Below are 17476 nucleotides of genomic sequence, written 5' to 3'. Positions count from 1 at the left end.
TGCCTGAAATCCCAGCTACTAGGGAGGCTGAGGCAGGAGAATCGCTTGAACCTGGGAGGCGGAGGTAGCAGTGAGCCAAGATCGTGCCATTCCAGTCTGTTGCTACTCCAGTCTGGGCAACAAGAGAGAAACTCCGTCTCAAAAAAAAAAAAAGAAATTTAGATGATTTCATTCCTAAATATGGAGATGCATAAGATTTAAAGACAAAGCTACCCATCACAAAACTTAAAAGTTATGTCCCATGGTCAGACTAGACAATCTGCAATGATAAATTAATAATTTGTTAATACTAGAGTTAACTTGTTACTAGCAAAATAATGGTACATTATTTGTTGGAAGTATGTTTGAAATAGTAACTTGTTAAAATAATGATTTAAAATACAGGCCAATAACAGTGGCTCATGCCTGTAATCCCAGCACTTTGGGAGGATCCCTTGAGGCCAGGAGTTTTGAGACCAGTCTTGGCAATATAGCGAGACCTTGTCTCTACAAAATAAAAAATAATAAATAATAAAATAAAATATAGGCCAATTTTAAACCAAAACAAAATTTGTAAAGAAATCCACTCAGAAACAAGTAATTTTATGATAATATTAAAATAATTTGTGTAAATCTGTTTTAGAATAATAATACAAAATGATAATTTTATTTTACTAAATTGAAAGAATGGTGATTCATAAAAAAAATATTAACTAGTCCACATGCCAAAAGTTAGTTACTGTTTAACACTAAGGATAAGAATGTAAATCTTACCAGGAAATGAAGACCAGCTGTGTAACATTATGTCTCCAGTTCTCAATTGTCCTTTAAAGTCAAAAACCATCGTATTTACCCACGCTACAGGATAATGCTGTTGAAAAAGATACAATTACATAAATATGCTAAGAATAACTTTAAGGTGTAAACGTGCACATGTCCTTTGTTTCAATAATGTTAGTTCTAGAAAGTTCTGAACGATTTCCAAAATAATCTTCTAAAATGATAACAAGATATACATAGAAAAATGCTCAATATCTTTATTATGTTTAAGAATAACCTTAAAACCCAATTAACAATTCATAATAAAATAGTACATGAATAAAATAGAATATGGATTAAACAGCCTTGTGAAAATGAGATTTTTCCTTTTTTTTTGAGATGGAGTCCCACTCTGTCACCCAGACTGGAGTGGTGGTATGATCTCAGCTCATGCAACCTCCACCTCCCAGGTTCAAGAGATTCTCCGGCCTCAGCCTCCTGAGTAGCTGGAATTACAGGCACCCGCTACCATACCCGTCTAATTTTTGCCTTTTTAGTAGATACGGGGTTTTGTCATGTAGGCCAGGCTGGTCTCAAACTCCTGACCTCAGGTAATCCACCCACCTAAGCCTCCCAAAGTGCTGGGCTTACAGGTGTGAGCCATCATGCCCAGCCAAAATGAGAAATTTTTAATAATCCAAGAAAATACGTACAATATCAGAATACATGTTTTAAGAGCTTTCAGACTACATAAATCTCAATGTGGAAGGAGATAATGTCTCTAGGTATATAAATATGTCTCTTAAAAGGAGGCACTGAGCTGATAGGACTTTTATATAAACATTTAAATAGATTAATTTTGCCATATTATATAAAAAATCTTATAATCAAACACTTTGAGGATAATTCTATATCAGGGAAGAAAAAAATACTAAGGAACTAACGCTTCTGTGACTTTTTAGTCATTAAAAGTTATTTTATTTTTAGGGTACTTTTTTTTTTTTGGAGACAGGATTTTACTATGTTGCCAAGACTGGTCTCCAACTCCTGTCCTCAAGCAATTCTCTCACCTCAGCCTCCCAAAGTGTTGGGACTACAGGCATGAGCCACTGCACCTAGCCTAAAAATTATTTTTAGATGATTATATGATGATAACCAGAGGAGATGCTTATATTCCTATGTTAAGAATAAAAGAACACGGCTGGGCACGGTGGCCACACCTGTAATCTCAGCACTTTGGGAGGCCGAAGCGGGTGAGTCACGAGGTCAGGAGTTCAAGACCAGCCTGGCCAACATGTTGAAACCCTGTCTTTACTAAAAATACAAAACATTAGCTGGGTGTGGTAGCAGGCGCCTGTAGTCCCAGTTACTTGGGAGGCTGAGGCAGGAGAATCGCTTGATCCCGGGAGGCGGGAGGTTGCAGTGAGCAGAGATAGTGCCACTGCACTCCAGCCCAGGTGACAACGTGAGACTGTCTCAAAAGAAAAAAAGAATAAAAGAACACAAATTCATATAGATAAATACAGTAACTAGATTTTTTAAATGTATAAAATTAATGTCCCCATCCCCACCAAAAAGTTTTCAAAAAGCTAGAAGAAAGTAAAACACTTGACTGAAAACATAACATGGAAGATGAAAGTATGACAACAGGTCCATCCTCTTACATCCATAATTTCAAAATCTGAGAAGCTCTAAAAACTGAAGGTTTGTTCATAGCTCACGTGACAGCAAAAAGTGGCCAGAGATAACAAAAAGCTAATGATAGTCACATTTAGTATGAATATTCATATATTTCACTCTAAATATTAACACGTTTGATGACGCATTTATGCCCCAGACCCCACATGATATGTTAAGTCAGTTACGATTAATGATCTTTCTAAAATGCACAAAATTCTGAATTCTTAAATATATCTGTCACATGAAATTTCAGTTGAAAGACTGCATAACTGTAAATTTTTCAAATATCATTCTTTATATCTTCTTTAAAGTATTACATATGCAATAAAATACTTATAAAATAAATCTGCCAAAAAAAATCCATGGTAGAAGGAGCAAGATTGCAAAAAATGCATAAACATAAACATAAATAAATGCATTAACCTAAAGACATAAACATGAAAATTTCTTATCTTCTTAAAATCAGTTTTTAAGGATGAAAGTTATCTAATATAATTTAACTTATATTACTCAATTATTTCAAACAGTCTTAAAATTATTCCATTACATAAAACAATCCCCAGAAGTTGGTATATATCATTACCACTTTTCCAGCTTTTCTGATGGTCTGATATTTAGAGGGATTAATATTTTTTGTTGATTTCTTCGTTTTTACTTTATCCAAAACAGCATAAATAGCAAAACATAATCGAGCCATTCTTGGTAAGTCACAAATATTAATATCAAATTCCAGTGGTTCATTCCAAATATGATCATTTTTCCCTGATACCTCTGAGCTTACGATGGTTTTACACAGGAGCTCAGTACCATGAAAAAGACCAGCCCTGACATGAACCTGTAATGAAGCAGACAAAAACAAATACGAAGTCATGAATACTGTACCACTAAAAACATCTCTTTTTTGTTTGTTTGTTTCTACACTAAAAACATCTTTATTTTGGAGAAGGAAGGAACATACCGGAAGAAGAAGCATGCCAAGTTTTAGAAAGCCTACTTGTCTACAGAACCATTAGACAGTAATTAACTAGTTTTATTGTTCAGTAAACTGTAGATAGTCTAATCTGTTTTTCACTTGCTAGGTAAACCAGCTACAAAATCACATATTGGTCCAAATACCAGGGTGCTCAATGGTTTAAACAAGTCTAAAGAAATCAAGACAGTAAGTATAAGCATACTATCATATGCTTACCCACTGACTTCATTTACTTGAGGTATTGTCTTCTCTATGTGTAGGAAAGAATGAATGGATGAGATGGCTCCAAAGTTTCTTTCTACATCTAAATAATTTATGGTTTTGTCATACTAAGTCAAGAGCTAACAAAAGATATTCTATCCATATCTATGATTATCCTATATATCACTGTCCTTTGTTTTTCCCTAAAGGCCCAGGGCCAGAGTGATACAGGGCATGCATAAGATGTCCCAGACAATTTTACTCATTTGCAGTGTTTTAAAAGATAAGACCTAATTATCACCAATTTAAAAGTCAGGGGGAAAGTAGAGCTAAAATCAGTAGTAAACAGAGATTGACCCAGTGATACACTTTTAAGGTAGAAAGTTTTTATACCAGTTTATTCAGATGTGATACTGGCACACAATATTACTCAATAAATATTTACTAAATAAATGAATACATCTGTGGAATTGTTTAGGCTTATCTTTCATTTTTCAAAAGCTTATCAACAAAGCTTTTTTGGCTAGTTAAGAGTTACTTACCTCAATATTTGAAAAGGAAGATACATACCCAAGAATATCCACACACTTCATCTACAGATACTAAAATATATTTAAACAGTAATATAAAATTTTAAACACTGAGGTAATCAGCAATTTTAATTATAAATATTTATGAGTTTAAAACCTATTAAAATAATTAAAACTATGTTATGCTGGCATAAATAAAACTGTAGGTTAGTAGGTCAGAGATATAATAAAAAAATTACTGACTTAATAAATAGTATTTTTATCTAATTCCAGCAAAATAAACACAGATGGATTAGAGAGTTAAATATTTTTAAATGATTAAAAGCTAAAGAAATATTATTAAAAAGGTATCAAAATAACTTTTGAAGCTGGATGATGGGTTAATGGAGGTTCATTATACTATTCTACTTTTGTGTATATTTGAAACTTTTCTTTTGAAAAAAAATAAGCTGAAAGAAAAAAATTGGTTATTCTAAACGCAGATGGATTATAATAATATGATAAATATTCAAGTAACAGGGGTTACAAACGATACTAAAAGTAGTTGCAGTAAATCATCAGGTCACTAGGAATTTACATCTGAACACATGACCTAATTCCCTTCAACTCCAGAAAAAGGTGTAATCCTTCTATTCAAGTCTCCTGGTCCCATATTGCTCCAGCTCCCCAAGTACTGAGATGTTGCTCCTTTGCTCCTCTGCATTGGAAAAATCTTCCTCCAGCAGGCTATAAACCTGTGCAAGTCTCTCTAAAATCAAACTCAAACAAAAATCTACCTTAGAAGCTAACTAACCATAATCACTCATGTTCTTTCTACCACAGTGACAATGGTACCAGCAGCCACTCAGTCACCTTTGTCTCCTACTTTCAATTCATTGTGAAGTCTATGCTGTATACAAAGAAAAAGTTGATTTACGATGTAACTTAAATGAAAAACAGTATAACACAAAATACTATCAAAATACTATACTATAGCAAAATACTATCAAAGGCACGGCCAGGTGCAGTGGCTCATGCCTGTAATCCCAGCACTTTGGGAGGCTGAGGCGGGTGGATCACTTGAGGTCAAGAGTTCAAGACCAGTCTGGCCAACGTGGTGGAACATCATCTCTACTAAAAATACAAAAATTAGCTGGGTGTCGTGGAGAGCACCTGTAATCCCAGCTACTCAAGAGGCTGAGCAGGAGAATCACTTGAACCCAGGAAGCAGGTTGCAGTGAGTAAAGACTGTACCCCTACATTCCAGCCTGGGCGACAGAGCAAGACTCTGTCTCCAAAAAAAAAAAAAAAAAAAAGAGCCATGTTCACCTTGTAAACTGTGTGAAGAATACAAATAAAAGTAGTTTATAGGCTGGGCATGGTGGCTCACGCCTGCAATCCCAACACTTTGGGAGGCCGAGGTGGGCAAGATCATAAGGCCAAGAGATCGAGACCATCCTGGCCAACATGGTAAAACTCTGTCTCTACTAAAAATACAAAAATTAGCTGGGCATGGTGGCGCATGCCTGTAGTCCCAGCTGCTCGGGAGGCTGAGGCAGAAGAATTGCTTGAACCTGGGAGGCAGAGGTTGCAGTGAACCGAGATTGCACCACTGCACTCCAGCCTGGGCGACACAGTGAGACTCCGTCTCAAAAAAAAAAGGTAGTAGTTTATAGTGGATAGCTGGAATATTGGTGATTATTGTCTCCTTTGATTAAAGGGGGACAAATACTAAAATCAGTAATTTTTTATTTTATTTTATATAATGTTACCTTTAAATATTTAAAAATATCCCAGAAAGTATCATAAAATGGCTGGATGTCTAAATGTAAGACCCTATACAGACATAACAGCAAAATGGCCACAGTCAATCCAAAACTCATTAAACGAAACCATGAATGAAAATACAAAATTTGTTTGCTTTTTTTTTAAACTTTCATTTTAGGTTTGGGGGTACATGTGAAAGTTCGTTACATTGGTAAGCTGGTGTCACAGGGGTTTGTTATATAGATTATATCATCATCTAGGTACTAAGCCTAGTACCCAATAGTTATCTTTTCTGCTCTTCTCCCACGTCCACCCTTCACCCTCAAGTAGACTCCAGTTTTCTGTTGCTTCCTTCTTTGTGTTCATAAGTTCTCATCATTTAGCTTCCTTGTAAGTGAGAACATGCAGCATTTGGTTTTCTATTCCTGCATAAGTTTGCTAAGGATAACAGCCTCCAGCTTCACCCATGTTCCCTAAAGACATGATCTCATTCTTTTTTATGGCTGCACAGTACTCCATGGTGAATATGTACCACATTTTCTTTATCCAATCTGTCACTGATGGGCATTTAGGTTAATTCCATGTCTTTGCAATTGTGAGTAGTGCTGCAATGAACATTCGCATGCATGTGTCTTTATGGTAGAATGATTTCTATTCCTCTGGGTATATACCCAGTAATGGGATTGATGAGTCAAATGGTAGTTTTGCTTTTAGTTCTTTGAGTAATTGCCATACTGCTTTTTACAATGGTTGAACTAATTTACACTCCCACCAACTGTGTAAGTGTTCTCCACAACCTCACCAGCATCCCTTTATTTTTTGACTTTTTAATAATAGCCATTCTGACTGGTGTGAGATGGTATCTCACTGTGGTTTTGATTTGCATTTCTCTAATGATCAGTGACATTGAGCTTTTTTCCATATGCTTCTTGGCTGCATGTATGTCTTCTTTTGAAAAGTGTCTGTTCATGTCCTTTGCCCACTTTTAACGATCTTTTTTTCTTATAAATTTGTTTAAATTCCTTATAGATGCTGGCTATTAGACCTTGTCAGATGCATAATTTGCAAATATTTTCTCCCATTCTGTGGGCTGTTTACTCTGTTGATAGGTTCTTTGGCTCTACAGAAGCTCTTAAGTTTAGTTAGATCCCACTTCTCAATTTTTGCTTTTGTTGCAATTGCTTTTGGTGTCTTTGTCATAAAATTTTTGCCCATTCCTAAGTGCAGGATGGTGCTGCCTAGGTTGTCTTCCAGGGTTTTTATAGTTTGAGGTTTTAAAGTAAATGTAAGTGTACATTTACATTAAGTCTTTAATCCACCTTGAGTTGTCTTTTGTTTATGATGTAAGGAAGGGGTCCAGCTTCAATCGTCTACATATGGCTTGCCAGTTATCCCAGCACCACTTATTGAATAGGGAGTCTTTTCCCCACTGCTTGCTTTTGTCAACTTTGTTGAAGATCAGATGGTCGCAGGCGTGCAAACCTTATTTCTGGGCTCTTTATTCTGTTCCATTGGTCTATATGCCTATTTTTGTATTAGGTATTATTTTTTAAAACAACCATTTGGGTTTTTCTCCCTTTCTTTAAGCAGGCAGTTTCAGGATTAAGTAGTCACACCCTTAAGCAACCTTTCTTTAAGTCCATGTCTCTGAACTACTTCAAATGGTACTTCCCTGTGTTCCCAGAAATTAGTCAAAAAGCCTGGGGACTTTCATTTTGTTTCTAAAGACTATGAACTAAAGAAAATTATGAAGAAAGATTTACACAACAGCACTTTTAGAAAATCTTTATATCTACCTTATATGCTATACGCAAAGTATCTAAATTATGAGAAATTTACATTAGCACAGTTTTTTTTTGTTTTTGTTTTTGTTTTTGGAGATGAGGTCTCACTCTGTCACCCAGGCTGCAGTGAGGTGGCATGATCTCAGCTAACTGCAACATCCATCTCCCAGGTTCAAGTGATCCTCCTACCTCAGCCTCCCAAGTAGCTGGGATTACAGGTGCGTACCACCATGCCTGGCTAATTTTTGTATTTTTAGTAAAGACAGGGTTTCATCATGTTGGCCACGCTGGTCTCAAACTCCTGAGCTCAAGCCATCTGCCCACCTTGGCTCCCAAAGTGATGGGATTAAAGGCATGAGCCACCATGTATCCGGTCTAGTGTGGTATTTTACACAGTTAAAATAGAATATTAGATAGAATAGGAGGAATAAGTGAAGGCATATTAAGACACACTTCACTTCTCATATTCCTAGTTACTTTGTTTCTCTAAATAAAAGTTTAGTTGCCTATAAGAACCATCCAACAATTATTTTCTCCTGAGCAATGAAGAAACAGCTCCATCATCAATGTCTGTATCAGCTCTGTATCATCTCCAGAGAAGTCTTTCAAGACTGAAGAAATAATTTCACAGCTTTAAACACATTACCAAAAATTGTGTATGACATTATATACTCAACATTTAAACTAAATTCCATTCATCTAAACTAAATTCATATAAATTCCCAATCTGCTCTGCAAACACTGACCAAAAAAAGGGGGTAGGGGAAGAAATGTGTATGTACAGTGTGAAAATAGAAAATGAGACCCGAAGAAATATCTAGGCTAGAAAAAAAAAACTTGGGAATCAAGCAAAGGTGGTACACTTTTTCAAGTTTCTGACAAGGAAGATACCAGTAATTGCTTTCCCAAATCTGATGAAGACTAAGTGAGAAGAAAATCACTAAGAGGTGTTGATGCAGGGTCCACATGCCTGATGCAAACAACCCATCTGACTTCTGAGTTCCTTGGCCTCAAAATCTCCAACTGGGTACTTCTCTCCTTCCCTTCAGCCACAGAATCCCACTATCCCACCCTGAATTTGCCTTCACCACACCCTAGCACCTCCAAATCACTAATTATCACATCTCAGTTTCCAACCACCCAAATCCACCACTCAGATTCCACCCCATTCCAACTTACTGTTAATACATTCCCAAAGGAAAACTTTGTAGCCATCACTAAAATCACTATTTCAACAACCAACACCTCTTTCTCTCTGCTTCTCTAATAGTTTTGTCTGCCTTCACTCTCACCAAAATTATCTGCAAATGCCTCTCTCGCATCCCACTCATCTGGAAGTCTGTATCCTGGATAAACCTAATCATCTGCTTCTTCTCCATCCCAAATGTTTTCAGGCAGGCCAGCACCATGACTGACTGTTTTCAAATATAAAATTACTATTTCAGGCTGGGTGAGGTGGCTTACACCTGTAATCCCAGCACTTTGGGAAGCCAAGGCAGGCAGATCCCTTGAGCACAGGAGTTCAAGACTAACCTGGGCAACACGGCGAAAGCCCATCTCTACAAAAAAATACAAAAATTAGTCAGGTGTGGTGGCATGCACCCGTACTCACAGCTACTCGGGAGGCTGATGTGGGAGGATCGCCTGAGCCCAAGAAGCATAGGTTGCAGTGAGCAGAGATTGTGCCACTGCACTCCAGCCTGGGTGACAGAGCAAGACCCTGCCTCATTCAGAAAGAAAAAAGAAAGAAAATAAATGAAAGAAAGAAAATAAAGAAAAGACTATTTTGTTACTACAAGATTTCTTACCTTTTACTGCTCAAAACTTCTATTACCATTTACTCTCCAGAGAGATAATCAGTCTGCAAACTACAAAAGATTTTTAAAGCCCTGTTTAAGCTACTTTTTGGGAAACTGAAAGTGATTTCATTGGCAACTAACACTCCACACATGTTCATGAAAGGTGAGTGGGGGAAAGGGCGGTGCCATCTATTCACACATGATTTCTGCTTAGAAACTTCATATCCATAATTTTTTTTTTTTAGAGGGAGTTTTGCTCTCGTTGCCCACGCTGGAGTGCAACGGCATGATCTCGGCTCACTGCAACCTGTGCCTCCCAGGTTCAAGCAATTCTCCTGCCTCAGCCTCCCAAGTAGCTGGGACTATATGCGCCTGCCACCACGCCCGGCTAATTTTTTTGTATTTTTAGTAGAGATGGGGTTTCACCATGTTGGTCAGGCTGGTCTCCATCTCCTGACCTCAGGTGACCCACTTGCCTTGGCCTCCCAAAGTGCTGGGATTATAGGTGTGAGCCACCACACCCAGCCAAGATGATTTTAATGTTACTCTAAGCTCAGCTGATGATCCATGTGTGCATATATATATATATATATATTGAGAGAGAGAAAGAGAGAGACACTTTGATCTTATTTGACCTTAAATGAACACAACAAAGACTCCACTGCCTAATCATTCCCAAATCCAGTTTTGAATAAAAATATACATACAGAATTTCCTGAAAAACATGCTATTTATTTAGGAAGTCCAAATATGATTCAATTAAAGATAAACCATCAAATGACTGAATACAGTACTAAGACTGAATTAATCTGGTCTCTTCTAGAATGACCTTTTCCAGATTACACTGTCAATATATTTTATGTCTACCTAGTGAAAGACATTATAAGAGAGATGAGAAGCATTATTTTACCTACTATAATATGATGTTGCCAGAGGTGTTGGTGTTCACTACATTACGCACTGTGTCTCATTCATAAGGATTCCCTAAACATATCTCTGTCAATTTACAGTATTGAAATATGCTACAAACTCATAAATAACTAGTTTGTTTTATCTCATGAGATTCTGAATATTATAACTGATCATGTTTTCTCTTTGCCTTGTCCACTAGTTGTAGGGCAAGCAGACAGCCAAATATGTAGCCCACATCAAGCAAATAATTACACAGGATCTAATATTATATACCTGCCTACTAGGAATCTTGCTACTGGGTGGTTTTTTTGTCTTATTTTCTGTCAATTAACTATCTTCTATTTTTTTTAAGTCAAAACTGTGTATACTGTATGTGCTATGTAAGAGAGAGAGACAAATACACACAAAGACTGTGTGAGAGGGTGTAGTCTCACCTCAAATAATCTGTAAAATAAGATTTGGTAAATCACAAATAAAACAAAACATACATAAAATATATTTTGCATCTGTTGTATGGGAGGTTATAAGATAGGAAAATTAGGATTAAAATGGTATTCAATTCTTACTCTCGGTAATCTTACATGAATTTGTCACCTTTTTAATATGGCATTTAAATATAATTTATGCAGAAAATTATGAATTTTACAAATGATTATTTTTCAATGTTCTAGTGATAAAGACATTGAGAAATAAAAGACAAATAAGTACCCACCATATAATAAAGGCTCAATAAATGTTAGCTAGTATTTAAAAACGAAACAAAACAGAATGCTAGTTATAACTGCATCCAAAAACTTCTGGCAAAACTCAGGTATAGGAAATGAAGTAGAATTAGGAATGAGCTGCTATAAAAGCTCAAAAAACAAAACAAAAACAAAAACAAAACCCTCAATTATAATGGGCTAAAAAAAAGTCCCATACCACCTGTGAACAGCTACAACAAAGAATGTGATCTGGGAAAGAATAACAGTAAAGAATTAACCTAACTTGAGCATGGTGACAATTGAAAAAAAAAAAGAAAAGACCCTGCACATTCTGAAAAAAAATTGTTGAAAATAAGTATCATTATTTAATAGTCAAAGTATGATTTATTTCAGGCCAAGTCATTAAGATCAGTTCTGCTTGAGAAATCTCTGTGTACTTTGCCAAAATTATTAAAGGTGACAAATGGTTAAAAAGAAACAAAAGTAGGAAAAAAGACCCAACTTTATAATGATGCTAAAAATTTTGTTCTCTGAATTTAGAATCTCCCATTTAAAAAAAAAAAAGCATAAAAAGTTTTTGTTTTCAGAAAAAGCAGTAGCAAAATCCATTCTCTAAGTTTGTATCACATGAAATTTTATAAAAATTGTCCCATTTCCTGAAGTTTGAGCTGGGTCTTCTTTAATCTTGAGAAGTAAAGCATTTTAAAGTATAATTAATCATGCTTTAAAGCCTGGCACAGTAGTTCACGCCTGTAATAGCAACACTTTGGGAGGTCGAGGTGGGCAGATCACTTGAGCTCAGGAGTTTGAGACCAGCCTGGGCAACATGGCAAAATCTCCTCTCTACTCAAAATACAAAAAAATAGCCGGGCGTGCTGGTGTGCACCTATGATCCCAGCTACTCAGGAGCCTGAGGTGGAAGGATCCCTTGAGCTTTGGGGCCGGAGCCTGTGGTGAGCCGAGACGCATCACTGCACTCCAGCCTGGGTGACAGAGTGAGACCCTGTCTCAAAAATTAAAAAAAAAAATAATAACCATGCTTTATACAGTTACATGTTTTATTATCCAACTTTAATAAATTTTCATGGAAACACTTCTTCACAAGCCCCAGAACATTAGGAGAGCAAAAGAAGTCAGGCTTTGTCATGCAAAGGACTTGCTACTGTGCTATAGCAGGGAGGTGCCAAGCCAACACACAGACTGCATTCCTATACTCACCAATTAAAAATGTTCTGTGTTGAATAAGATATGAATTTTTTTCACATCAACATTTTAATTTCCTTCTTGTTCCACAATATGGCCAAAATCCACTACATTTTTGCCCTTAGATATTAGACACAAAAAAAGATCAGTAGCATGAATAGGTGGAAAGTCTCATGTTTTGGGAATTTCCCAGCCTTGATCATTTGTAAAAGGGAAAAACTGTCTCTTCTACCTTCATACACTTCAGACAACAAATGTGAGGGTTTTTCCTACAACAACCAATTATCTAACTCTCTGGATACCAATTGAGTATCCTACAATTCAATTTGACGCTACCTGGACTTAATGCAGATGCTATGGCATTAGTTCCATAAGACTGACTTCCAATTCAGATGACAACTGCAAATCCCAGGTTATTATTTGTACTTCTGACCAATCGAGGGTTCCCACAAAAGCCTTCCTCAGGTTCAATTTGCTCTAATGGCTCACAAAACTCAGGGAAACACATTTATCCATTTATTATAAAGGATATTACAAAGGACAGAAATAAATAGCCAAATGAAAAGGTATATATATGTTCTTCAAGGTCCAGAAGGGTACCAAGTGCAGGAGCTTGTCCCCATGGAATTTGGCTGCACTATCCTCTCAGCATGTGGATATATTCACTAACCCAAAAGCCCTGCAAACCCCATTATTTAGGGTTTTTATGGAGGCTCCATTAAGTAGGTATGGTTATTAAGTCACTGGCCACTGTTAAGTCGGTCTCTATCCTCCCTCCCCATTCCAGAAGTCCCGGTGTGGGGCTGAATGTTCCAATCCTCTATTCACGTGGTTGGTTTCTCTGGCAACCGGCTCCATCCTGAAACTATCCAGCAGCTTTAAGTTGCCATTCATCTTGTCAGTATACAAAAAGACACTCCTATCATTACCCAGATTCCATGGGTCTTGAAAGCTCTTTTGTCAGGACACTGAGACTAGATCAAACCATTAGAATAATAGATGCTCCTATCATTCAGGAAATGATAAGGGACTTAAGGAGCTCTGTGCCAAAAGTCAGGGCGGAGACCAAACATATATTCTTTATTATGTCACAATTTGTAAGAAGGTAGCTTTGTTCTGACTTATGAGAAGAATACTGTGTGACCTTAAACTAAGGATAAAATGTTAGAGACAGTTATGTTAAAATGTATTCATTCATTGCACAAATATTTAGTGTTCCAGGCACTGAAAGAAGATAAAAAGAGGAAGATACAGGGAAAGTGGGGGAGTAGGGGGTTGGGGTGTGAGGGTTGAAAATTTACCTGTTGCGCATAGCGTTCAGTATTTGGGTGATGAATACACTAAAAGCCCAGACTTCACTACTATGCAATATATGCATGTAAGAAATCTGCATTTATACTCCCTAAATATTTTTTTTAATGTTTAAGATCAAAGATACAATTTCCTTGGGTTTTACACTTTAATAGATAAGGAGTCCTGCGATCTATATAACTAGGCTATGGGGAATTATGATGTATGACTGATACGTGTGATACAGGATATGTCTGCACTTGTATTTCTCTTGGGCTTCTTGAATTTGTGTTTCTGTCTTTTGCTGACTTTGCCAATAATCTAGTTTCCTGTGATTATTTCCTTAAGTAGTCTTCCTGAACTGTACTTTTGCTCTTCTTTTTCTCAAAGTCAGATTGCACAAATGTTGGACTTTCTGGTATTTTCTCACAGATTCCCGGGGCTCTATCAAATTTTTCTCCCATTTTACTCTTTTAAACTAGAAAATTTGTATTGATTAATCTTTAAGTTCACTGACCCTCTCCTTTCTCATTACCATTCTGCTATTGGGTCCATTCAGTGTATTTTTAAATTTCAGTTATTATATTTTTTAGTTCTGAATTTTCCATTTGATTCCTCCTTATATCTTCTATTTAATGGCTGAAACTTTCTCCCTTTCCACTCCCTCCTATTGTATTTGCCCTTAGTTGTTATAGCATTTTCATAACTGCTTTAATGTTTTTGTAAGATAATTTCAACATCTGTGTCATCTTGTCACTGATGCTTACTGAACTATCATTGTCCACACAACTTCAGATTTTCCTCATTCTTTATGTGTCAACTAATTTTGAATTGTATTCCAGATATTTTGTCTATTATGTTATGAGACACTGGGTCTTGTTTATATCCTATGGAGAATGTTGATATTTTTGTTTTAGGGGACCATAGTTAAGTTCAACAGTTTCAAGTTTCCATGAGCCTTCTGTGAGCTGCAGTTCCGATACCAGTTCAGTTTTCAAGTCTTCTTGTAGGGCTATTTGCATCTGTCCCATGTGTGCACTATACATTAACCAGTCTGAGACTTGGGTAATGGAATATGCCACTGTTCACTTCTCAAAGCATGTAGACTGTTAAGAGCAGATACTCACAAGCACAGCTCAGAAATAAGCTTATAAACACAAATAACTTTAAGAGGTTGCTTTCCTGAGCTTATCTCACTCTGCAATGTTCCAAGTATTTTTTAGTAGGCTGGGGCTCCACTTTACTTGTTACCCAACTGGAAAGCTGAGGCTTTATTCACCCACACTTCCTGCAACTATGCTAAACACTATGCTAAACACTAGGAGGGTGTCTACAACTCCTATAATTGAAGCAGACATTCAACTCTGAGTCTTAGGCTCTGCCTGTCCCCAGTGCTCCTGCCACTGTCACTGCTACCACTGTTGCTAGTGCCACAATACTGTTCAGAGACTGGGGCAACGCAAAAGAGAGAAAAGAAACAAAAAGAGGAGAAAAAAAGGTGCAATTCATACAGTCTCTAAGAGTCAGAAGATGCCTTTCCTGCTAGAGCTATACACAGCTATAAATAATGCCATCTTCTAGATTTTAGGCAACACTGAGTTCAGGTTTCTGCTGAATATTAATTAAGATGTATACATGGAAGACGAAAACACTACAAGCCTAGCCAGTCTTGGTGGTTCATGCCTGAAATCCCAGCACTTTGGGAGGCTGAGGCACAAAGATCACTTGAGCGGAGGAGTTTGAGGTCAACCTGGACAACACAGTGAAATCCCGTCTCTATAAAAAGTAAAAAAAAAAAAAAAATTAGCTGGGTGTGATGGTGCATGCCCGTAGTGCCAGAGACACAGGAGTCTGAGGCAGGAGGGTCCCTTGAGCCGAGGAAGTCAAGGTTGCAGTGAGCTGTGTTTTATCCACTGCACTCCAACCTGGGTGACGGAGCAAGACTCTGTCTTTAAAAAAACAAAAACAAAAAACAAACAAAAAGCCCTACAAGGCTGAGGAAAAACTGACCAGGAAGCTATATGCTACAGAATTCCAAGCACTCCCACAGAGATGGAAGACATTCAAGCGCCAGGGAGGCAGAGTGGTGAGTCAACACTGAACACGTGAGATTTCTGTTACAGACCTCATACAGAGTCATGTGTCCTGTATGATCTCTCAGACTGCAAATACGATGGATTAGACTACTGTGATTAGGTTATACTATATGATACTGTCGGCTTTAAGGAGGGTAGATAATCCTCAGTGAGCCTGATTTATTTGTTGAACCCTTAAAAGACACTCAGCTCTTCCTAACAAAAGAGTCAAAGCATGAGAAAATTTGATGCATGAGAAATTCTCCAGACATAAAAGTTAGGGCCACAGGGCAAAGATCTGAGAGCTGCCTCTAGTTACAGAGAGAAGACCCCAGCCAACAGCCAGCAGGGAATTGGAGACCTCAGGCCTACAATCAGAACCGGGCCAACAACCTGAATCAGAACTGGAACAGAACTGGGCCAACAACTTGAATCAGTTCAGAAACAGATTCTTTCAGAGCTTTCAAAAAGGAGTGTAGCCAAACTACACCTAGATTGCTGAGCTAGTAAGTAAATGTTGTTTTATGTTCATGGTATTTTGTTATCCAGCAACAGAAAACTAATATAAGGGACTACTATGAACTTCATGCCAGACAACAAAAACAAAACAAATTCTCTGAAAGACAAAAATTACCAAAATTGACACAAAAGAAACAGAAAATCTGTCTACCATACCCATTAAATAACTTTTGAATTTCTTTCTTTCTTTTTTTTTTTTTTTTTGAGATGGAGTTTCGCTCTTGCTGCCCAGGCTGGAGTGCAATGGAGTGACCTCAGCTCACCGCAACCTCTGCCTCCAGGTTCAAAGCGATTCTCCTGCCTCAGCATCCCAAGTAGCTAGGATTACAGGCATGCGTCACCATGCCCAGCTAAGTTTTGTATTTTCAGTAGAGACAGTTTCACCAGGTTGGTCAGGTTGATCTCGAACTCCTGACCTCAGGTGATCCACCCACCTCAGTCTCCCAAAGTTCTGGGAGTACAGGCATGAGCCACGACGCCTGGCTGTAAATTGAATTTCTAATTAAAAATCTTCCCATAAAGAAAACTTAGGCCGGGTGCGGTGGCTCAAGCCTGTAATCCCAGCACTTTGGGAGGCCGAGACAGGTGGATCATGAGGTCAGGAGATCGAGACCATCCTGGCTAATACGGTAGAACCCCGTCTCTACTAAAAAAATACAAAGAAAAAAAAACTAGCCGGGCGAGGTGGCAGGTGCCTGTAGTCCCAGCTACTCGGGAGGCTGAGGCAGGAGAATGGTGTAAACCCGGGAGGCGGAGCTTGCAGTGAGCTGAGATCTGGCCATTGCACTCCAGGCTGGGCAATAGAGCGGGACTCCGTCTCAAAAAAAAAAAAAAGGAAACTTAAGGCTCAGATGGCATGGAGTAAGTTCTATCAAATATTTAAGGAATAAATAATATCAGTCCCACGTAAACTTGTTCAGAAAACAGAGCAGAGGAAGGCTTCTCAACTCATTAAATAACACCGACATTATTCTAATACCAAAATCAAAGAAAGACATTACAAGTCAACAACACATCAATGTTCCTCAATTTTCCTTATGAGCAGAGACAATAAAATCCATAACAAAATATTAATAACTCAAATTTAATAATGTATAAAAAGGCTAACACATCTTGACCGAGTGAACATTATTTCAGAAAAGTAAGACTGCTTTCAACTTTTGAAAACCAATGGATGCCAGGTGAGGTGGCTCATGCCTGTAATCCCAGCACTTTGGGAGGCTGAGGCGGGTGGATCACGAGGTCAGGAGATCAAGACCATCTTGGCTAACACGGTGAAACCCCGTTTCTACTAAAAAAAAAATAAAAAAATTAGCCAGGGG

At 37.6% G+C, this 17476-nt stretch overlaps 1 protein-coding gene across 1 annotated transcript in view; it reads right to left on the bottom strand.

The window, feature by feature from the left end:
• Positions 1-17476, bottom strand: part of PIK3CB (phosphatidylinositol-4,5-bisphosphate 3-kinase, catalytic subunit beta) — a 151361-nt gene that overhangs the window by 62351 nt on the left and 71534 nt on the right. The window contains exons 8-9 of the mRNA XM_011958222.1: positions 3002-3253; positions 754-850 (exon numbers count right to left, since the gene is read on the bottom strand). Of these exons, the coding sequence (XP_011813612.1) occupies positions 754-850; positions 3002-3253 (349 nt within the window). The remainder of the gene's footprint in view (positions 1-753; positions 851-3001; positions 3254-17476) is intronic.

This window comes from Colobus angolensis, unplaced genomic scaffold (genome assembly GCF_000951035.1).
Source record: "Colobus angolensis palliatus isolate OR3802 unplaced genomic scaffold, Cang.pa_1.0 Scaffold46, whole genome shotgun sequence".
Classification (NCBI taxonomy): Eukaryota; Metazoa; Chordata; class Mammalia; order Primates; family Cercopithecidae; genus Colobus; species Colobus angolensis.
This window is presented reverse-complemented; position numbering and strand designations above follow the sequence as displayed.